The sequence below is a fragment of the Nicrophorus vespilloides genome, unplaced genomic scaffold (genome assembly GCF_001412225.1).
Source record: "Nicrophorus vespilloides isolate i.1.1-1 unplaced genomic scaffold, Nicve_v1.0, whole genome shotgun sequence".
Taxonomy (NCBI): Eukaryota; Metazoa; Arthropoda; class Insecta; order Coleoptera; family Silphidae; genus Nicrophorus; species Nicrophorus vespilloides.
The window spans coordinates 159,103-167,170 of NW_017096104.1; the positions used below are offsets into that span (position 1 = coordinate 159,103).

Below are 8,068 nucleotides of genomic sequence, written 5' to 3' on the forward strand. Positions count from 1 at the left end.
CTGTAAATTGAGATTGTAAAAAAATATTTATTTGTTATGGTAAGCATGTAACATATATGGTTCATATAAATCAGTCGGAAGAATCAGAGTCGGATTCCACTTTGGACCGTTTCTTCACTTGTTTCTTCTTGGCCAGCGACTTATTTTTGGATTTTCTAGTAACTTTCTTTGGAACATCCGGCATTTTGGCTCCTTCAGTCAACTCGAACATTCCCTTTATTTTACCCTCCAGCTCCGTCACGCGATCCTGCGTTAAATGTATTATAAACAATTTAACCCCAAAAGAAAGGAAGTTTAGAATGAAATACCTTGATTTCCTGTTTGACGACTCCCTTTGTGCAGTTTGCCAATATCTGCTTCAAATAAAGGTACACATCGTTGACGAGCACGAAATTCTTATACAATTCGAAATTCTCGGAGAGTTTCTTCAGACTTCTCTCGTTGTAATTAATTAAGGTGAGACAGAACGTGATGTTCTTCGCCACGTTTTCATCCTCGGATAAACGGTATTTGGCGCAGAACCTATCGACCAAGCTTTCCATTTGCTTGTTATTATCGATCAATCCAAACAGGAACCTGCACAATTCGTTAATTAAATTTCGTTGAGGTAATCTAAACCGGTAACTCACTTTAGAATCGTTTTTAGCTGTTCTTCATCTTTGACCTTGTCGCAGAGGTGCGTGAAGATATCGGGAAGTACGGTGTATAAATTGTTGGCTTTATGCGAGAGTTGCACGAAGAAGTTGGAGGCCATCTGCCGCATATCATCTTCCTCATCAACAATACTTATAGCCATTTCAGATATGTGTCCTTGGGCTCTGATCATATCTCTCAATATAAGATTCGATAAAATAAAGAACGCCGATTTCCGGATTTCAACACTCTTATCTTCTAATCTGTAATATATCAATTAAATTAAATACGTATTAAGAGTTGAAGCTCAGAGTTTACCTTAAAAATAATCGCGGTGTGTAGGGTTCAACAATATTTGGATATTTTTCTAGTAAATCGGAACAGTGCACCAGAATGCTGATTTTCACGTCTTCGAATGAGGTTTTCTCAAGTATTGTGAAGATCAGCTGTATGTGCTTGGAACAGAAATCGCTGGAAACAAGCATCAGCCTGAGAAGTGCAGATATCGCAGAACATTGAACATGTTCCTCATTGAAAGTATTAGGATTTTCACATTGATATACAATGTGACGGGACAATTTTCCTAAAGTACTGGAACTCGAGACTGTACGATTCTCTAGTAAATCAGATATATAGTCGGCATCCGCATCACAAGCTTGCGCTCCCTCCAAAATACTATCATCAGTCTAAAATCACATTCATTATAGACTAAACTGTTAAATTTTATATTAATTAACTAACTGCAGTTGCATCTGTACTGCACGACGACTGACTGGCCGAGAGTGAAACGTTGTTCCGCTTTCTCAAAGATTTATTATTATTCTTCTTCTTGTCGCGGCGGATAAATTGACGTCGTTTAAGCTCCTTGTAAATATCTTCATCCATAAAATTTAAAAACCTGATAGCTATTTCTCCAACAAGCACATTCATTCTAATAAGCAGAAATGCCTCCAAAGAAGACTCCTCAGTAGCATCGCCTATCTTGACCAAAGCGGTTTTTAAAATATCCTCAATAACGACCAACGGAGTTGAGCACAACTGCAATACCAAACGCACAATTATATTTTCGCATCTGAGATTATTAATATAAACTTACTCGGAATATTAACTCAACCGCAGCTGAAAGAAATCCATTGAAGAATTTAACTCTCTTATCGAAATTAGTGACGACCATGTCCCTTAGGGACTTCCACATCTCATCGTTTGCGTATATTCTATTTGGTGGATTCGGATCAGATATGTTGCGAACATCCATAGAGGAAACGCATAACATGTGGCACGCGTGTGTGGCTAATAGTATATCGTCTTGGCCACGCTCGCCGAAACCTATCGTACCAACCAATTTGATATTCCTGGTAACAATGGTTTTGCGACCTTTCGCTGCCATAGTCAATATGGTCAGGGCGGCTCGCGATTTATCTTTGCAAACATCTTGTTTCTTCAAGGTCACGTACTGCCACAGCATGTCTATAACAGAATTATCCAGTGTCCCTTTCTCCACCCACTCTGCTATAATTGAATTCAGATCCTGCAGATTATCCATCGAAATCGTTCGCAATAAATCGATCAATCGCTCCACGATTGTCGTCGTGTGATCTCTAACAAAAAAAAAACAATAGCAACATAAAACAAACTAAAGTTCAACTTTCATATTCAACTCACTCCATGTTTTCAGCGCTGGTAGTGAGGTAGATAGTTTTCATTGCGTTTAAAATAATATCTTTTCTGTCATGATCGCATGATCGGATTGCCTTTAGAATTTCTAAAATAAACCTATCAAGTATTAAATATAATTATAACATAAATTTTCTCCAAACCTAAGACTCCTATTAGAGCGTTGTCGAGTTTAAAGTTGTAAGCAGCAATGAAAAAGTTCACTGCTTCCGTCATATCGCTTATGTTGACTGAATACAAAAGATCGATCATCGGTTTCATAGCTTGATCCAAGAGCTCCAGAAACGAAACCGAGGTTTGCAAGAAATCAACTGTCGTGGAGAGCGCCTCCAAACGTTCCAAGTGTTCTTCAGTCGGTACAGCGTTTTTATTCTGCGTATTACTGTTTATGACTTCATTAATGTGATCTGGTATTTTCAGGAACATACTCTTCAGCAGCATCAAATAGAAACCAGCAACATCATCATTAGACATATTCTCCCTATACGTATAATATTAAAGAATCAAGATAGAACATAATTGTAATATATAACTTACTTGATATTCTGAAAGTTATCGGAATTCGCAGCAACCTTTTCGAAAATCTTAAATGCGTCTTCGTATTTACCTTCCATAATATAAAAACGGACTATAGAAGAATCAACATTTTCATCGATTTCCATAGATTTTTCATTGGAAGCTGCAATTAAATCAAATATTACATGGATCAATTAATAGCTACACAAATCACTAACATTTATTAATGTTGGATTCGACGACTGCTTTAATTTCGTTTTCCTTCTCGAGCCACTCCTGCTCCAGTTCCGTCAATTTGTTCAGTTTTAGATCATCCAATTCTGATTTCAATTTGTCCAGAAGTCCTTTCTTCTCCGCCAATTCCTCGCGCAATTTTCCTAATTCCAACTAAACACAAGCAACGTTAGCGTAAATTGGATTTTGTTAATTCTGTGTAATAACAATACTTTGGCTCCGAATAAGTTGTATTCCAGGAAGGTGGTGACGCAATTTGCTGCGACCTTCCTCACGTTCGCCGCTTTATCCCTCAAATGGAAGATCGCCTTCTCCAGGATAACATTTTGCATCTTAACGGGAACAGCGTTCTCCTTCTGAAGACGACACCAATGTTGGAAAACTTTAGATCGTACGCTTGCTGCAACATCAGCTATATGTTCCTCAAGAATCTCTAAAAGCTCATCCCTTGATTCCTTCTCCTCCTCGTTCAGATCGTTACGGGTAAGTGCTGCGAGGATCACCTCTACCATGACACTAAGCACCGAATTTCGTAAATGATACGACTGGAATTATATAATAGTTAAAAGTATTACCCAAACAAATATATTACAACTTACATCGTGAGCCAAATACTTATTCAAATACATCACTTCTGGTATCATCAAATCTGGCATTTGCACAGCCATTTGTGTAAGCACCATAGAACAAAACCTAGTGCCCTAAAAAAGAGATGAATTAGTTAAGCCAAAAATAAACACATATGAATCATTATACCTGAGAATCAGCAAACTTTTCATCCACCTGCCATTCTGTAATTTCCCTAACCAAATCCCTAATCAACATTTTGCAATTGTGGTTTTGAATAAGGTGTTGGACTCCCTCTGATATGCAGATTGTTAGATGTTCATAAGTCTTGACTAATTGGACAAGACGAATTACGAACGCCATGCCATGTCCTTCATGGACAACCAAGTACCCAAGGAAATTAAATATCTCTTGCCGTGTCTCCTTTTCTCCTTTAATTGTGGGAGCTTCCAGAAAACCATAACAAACATCTGTCAGCAACCTGTGAAAAGCATTGATCAAACATGATCCAATAAGTAATAAATAAACATTACTTGATAAAAGTGTCATCTACGCTGGGGGAGTTAAAAAAGAATCTCAGATCTTGTTGAATCAATTGATGCAACACTATGACCACAGACTTTCTTTCAATACTGTGCATGAATGCATCAGGATTCTTCTTTTTCTTTCCTTTGCTCTAAATTATAACAACAATTAACACAAACATCATTAATCAAATTGGTTTCCTCACCTTTCGATTAACAGATTGTACGAAATTCATTTCATTTTTATGATCAATCACTTGCACAATACTTGTATACAAGTACATCAACATTTTGATTATTGTATTGTACTTCATTTTCATCTCCTCATTCACACTATCTTTATCCTCTAGCAAAAATATCAATGATTTGATCAAATCCTGGGTGGCTAAAAACAATCATCAATAGTATACATATTAACACATAATAATATAATTACCTTTATGCAAATGCTCGTAGGCTGTAAACAGCATTTCCATTGGCAGTTGATCAGCTTGATGCAAAATCGAGAAATAAATATCGAAATTATCAGATATATATGTTGGGCCCTCATCTTTATAACAACCCTTCGCAACTGAAGTAAAATTTTGTTAGAATATTTGCACACAATTGATAAAGAAGAGAGTTTACCATTCAATGTTGTTGTAATTTCTCGTGGATTTATTATAGTTTTAACAAAATACTGGTCATCACTCTCTGATAACAACTCATTACGATTTTGAGGAATAACGAAATTTATATGGGACATGGTAACACTTAATAGTTAACAAGGCACAAGAACAAAACGAATGGAGGGGAAAAAAACGTTAACAAGTGTAAGTCAGTGCTGCAAGGGAGATTCAAACAGATTCAAACCACAAACGAATAGGTTTTGTTTATTATAACATACCAACATAAGAAAATAATTAAAGAAGATATTGATTTTGTTAATTTATCATTGAAATACTTTAGTTTTATTAATATGATATGTTTATAGATGATGAAATAATAATTATGTTGTCTTTTATAATTGAATTTGAAATGATTTTCAAATAACTATAAAGTTGAATTCACAATAGGCAACATGATGGTATAAAAATATTTGCCGTTGTTTCCCGCGTAATCCGGTCAAAAAAACTGTCATTAAATACAGCCTACATTTTGGTTTTTAATAACATTAACAGCTATTAATAATGGATATGGATGTGGATGAACCAAGTTCTTCTAATGTAGACACTATTAAAGACAAACTGTCTACTTTACCATGGTAAATATAATGACATAACCTTATATTAAAAGAAAGTTATTAATAATTTAATTTAGGATTGAGAAGTACAGACCTCAGAAGTTTGAAGAAATTGTTGGAAATGAGGATACTATTACTCGATTGTCTATATTCGCACAACAAGGAAATGTTCCCAATATCATTATTGCTGTAAGTTTTTTTTTTTCAATTGTATGGTTTGTCTTTTCAATAATGTATTTGATCATTTTTAGGGCCCACCTGGTGTTGGTAAAACTACAACCATCCTTTGTCTCTCGAAAATTCTCTTGGGCCCTGCTTTCAAGGATGCTGTGCTGGAATTGAATGCTTCTAATGACAGAGGAATAGACACTGTCCGGAATAAAGTTAAAATGTTTGCTCAGCAGAAAGTGACTTTACCACCTGGGAAACATAAGATTATTATATTGGATGAGGTGGACAGTATGACGGAGGGTGCTCAGCAGGCGCTCCGTAGAACAATGGAAATTTACAGTAACACCACACGTTTTGCTTTAGCCTGTAATTATTCCGAGAAAGTTATCGAAGCAATTCAATCGCGTTGCGCCATTCTCAGATATTCTCGATTGAGCGACGCGCAGATCTTAGCGAGAACTCTTCAGATATGCGAAAAGGAGAACGTGTCTTATGTCGAAGACGGTCTCGAAGCTATCGTGTTCACCGCTCAGGGAGACATGAGGCAAGCGCTGAATAACTTGCAGTCCACGCACAACGGTTTTGGGCTGGTGAATTCTACGAACGTTTTCAAAGTTTGCGATGAACCGCATCCGAAGTTGATTAAGGATATGCTGAACAGTTGCGTTCAAGGTGATATTAAGACTGCTTTTAAGACGATTTCGCATCTGTGGGATTTGGGGTATGCCGGTGAGGATATTATAAAGAACATTTTCAAAGTCTGCAAGAACATCGAACTGGATGAACCGCTCAAGTTGGCTTTTATCAAGGAAATTGGAATTACGCATCAGAGAATCGTCGATGGTTTGACGACGTTACTACAGATGGCCGGTTTACTTGCTAGATTGTGTTCCGCCGCTAAACAGCTGAAGAATAAATAGCATTATCATTTTTACCTTTAAAAAACTACTTGTTTATTATTAATATATTTTTTTTACAAAAACTAATATCAACAATTTTATTATTACATTTATTTACCTGATCCTTTTAATAATTAAAAACTAAGTAACGAGAATACATTGTCGTTTTATGCAGTGATGTGTACGTTCGTGTGATCATCGAGTACGTTGTGCGAACTAAGTGACATGTGTGTACCAAAAAATAAAGGGTCTACATCACAAGCCAAAGGCCGTCTATTGAAATACCGACGTTCGAAATCCCGGCTACCATAAAAATGTTATTGTAGAAATTTATAATTATAAAAGACACTGTCTGGATTTCGATACAGTCGGGATTTTGACAGTCGGGATAACGAACGTCGGGATTTCGAATATCGGGATTTCGGTTGTCGGTCTTGCGATTGCCACTGAAAAATAAATGTATGCTTTTATATGACAAATTAACTATCCGAGTAAGTTTGCTTAACGTACAGCAAAATTAGCAAATATAACTTGATTGTATACACGGTTATTTCCATCTACAAGTTCGGGAAATTATCTGATACAGCCATATCACAATTCAACACATAAGACAATTCTGCTCTGTAAATTCATACCATCAATACTAAAAAAATCTTCAGTTTACGAACAATATAGTACATAGAGTAATGCACTAATTGCATAAATTATTTAATACTTGACCCGTTTAACAAGGGACTGCGAACTCTTAGTCCAAGTAGCGTGTTGCGGGTAGACGTTTTAATATATTATTTACACGTACTAATACAATATTACTTTGTTGAGCACGAACAAACAAATAGTCAAACCTTTTGTACGGTGTACGTTACAATGGAATACTAAATTGGCTGATAACAATAATAATGAATTCCGTAATGCACTGTTAATGGCGAAGTAAACTGAGGAAACGAAGCGGTTATCATATTGAATTTGCATCGATTCGAAATAAGTGCACTATATAGTTTATAAGATGGAGAAGTGCTTGTAAGAGTACTTGAATTGCCGGAAGCGAGGATGTATTATTAGGAGCGTCGCGAAAACGTAGGAAACTAAATTATTAAACTCGTTACAAAAGCTGCGCCACCTTCAATATTTAATAAAGCAAATATTGCGCAACCTTCTTCAGAGCACTTAACGAAGGTAAATGAAACTGTGATTACGATATAAGCAATTAATATTTTATGCAATTTTATTTGACAAAAATCGAAAAATAAGTAAATTATGCAGCAGCGTTTCTCAACATATTCTTTTTTCGTAGTTGTACTGCGACCCAATTCTTTATTACATACATTTTTGACATAAGGTGACAGCTGTCATTTTTAATATTAACGGGACCTTTAGGTTAAGAAACACTACTATATATCATTTCCGGTGACAATCGCAAACACGACAACCAAAATCCCGTCTATCGAACGATTTCGAAATCCCGACGTTCGAAATCCCGAGTGTATCGAAATCCCGATGTTCGAAATCTCTATATCGACAATCAAAATCCCGACTTTATCGAAATCCCGACAATCTAAAACTTAATAAGATTATTAATTGTTGTTATTTATTTTTAATAACATAAACTAATTTTATTATAGAATATT

At 35.9% G+C, this 8,068-nt stretch overlaps 2 protein-coding genes across 2 annotated transcripts; one reads left to right on the forward strand and one right to left on the reverse strand.

Annotated features, from left to right (window-relative positions):
• Window positions 1-7: 7 nt before the first annotated feature.
• LOC108569627 (condensin complex subunit 1) lies at window positions 8-4,993 on the reverse strand. The gene is made up of 17 exons (XM_017931251.1): window positions 4,776-4,993; window positions 4,585-4,719; window positions 4,355-4,533; window positions 4,158-4,300; window positions 3,814-4,105; window positions 3,657-3,758; window positions 3,270-3,602; window positions 3,042-3,210; window positions 2,845-2,986; window positions 2,451-2,788; window positions 2,296-2,395; window positions 1,730-2,231; window positions 1,375-1,671; window positions 952-1,319; window positions 630-896; window positions 309-576; window positions 8-247 (listed from the first exon to the last, which is right to left on the reverse strand). The coding sequence occupies exons 1-17, from the start codon at window positions 4,891-4,893 to the stop codon at window positions 71-73; spliced, it is 3,930 nt and encodes a 1,309-aa protein (XP_017786740.1). The 5' UTR covers window positions 4,894-4,993; the 3' UTR covers window positions 8-70.
• Window positions 4,994-5,212: 219 nt separating this feature from the next.
• On the forward strand, window positions 5,213-6,489 carry LOC108569608 (replication factor C subunit 2). The gene is made up of 3 exons (XM_017931225.1): window positions 5,213-5,391; window positions 5,448-5,559; window positions 5,622-6,489. Exons 1-3 carry the CDS (start codon window positions 5,318-5,320, stop codon window positions 6,459-6,461), a joined length of 1,026 nt encoding a protein of 341 aa, XP_017786714.1. The 5' UTR covers window positions 5,213-5,317; the 3' UTR covers window positions 6,462-6,489.
• The last annotated feature ends 1,579 nt before the right edge of the window (window positions 6,490-8,068 follow it).

Bases quoted from the DNA above. Each gene is read 5' to 3' on its own strand.
- LOC108569627 (XM_017931251.1), bottom strand. From the start codon at position 4,893: ATGTCCCATATAAATTTCGTTATTCCTCAAAATCGTAATGAGTTGTTA. The intron at 4,106-4,157 runs GTAATGTTTATT...TGCTTTTCACAG, and splicing joins GTAGATGACACTTTTATCAA to GTTGCTGACAGATGTTTGTT. The intron at 2,987-3,041 runs GTTAGTGATTTG...ATTTAATTGCAG, and splicing joins CGAATCCAACATTAATAAAT to CTTCCAATGAAAAATCTATG.
- LOC108569608 (XM_017931225.1), top strand. From the start codon at position 5,318: ATGGATATGGATGTGGATGAACCAAGTTCTTCTAATGTAGACACTATT. The intron at 5,392-5,447 runs GTAAATATAATG...AATTTAATTTAG, and splicing joins AAACTGTCTACTTTACCATG to GATTGAGAAGTACAGACCTC. The intron at 5,560-5,621 runs GTAAGTTTTTTT...GATCATTTTTAG, and splicing joins TTCCCAATATCATTATTGCT to GGCCCACCTGGTGTTGGTAA.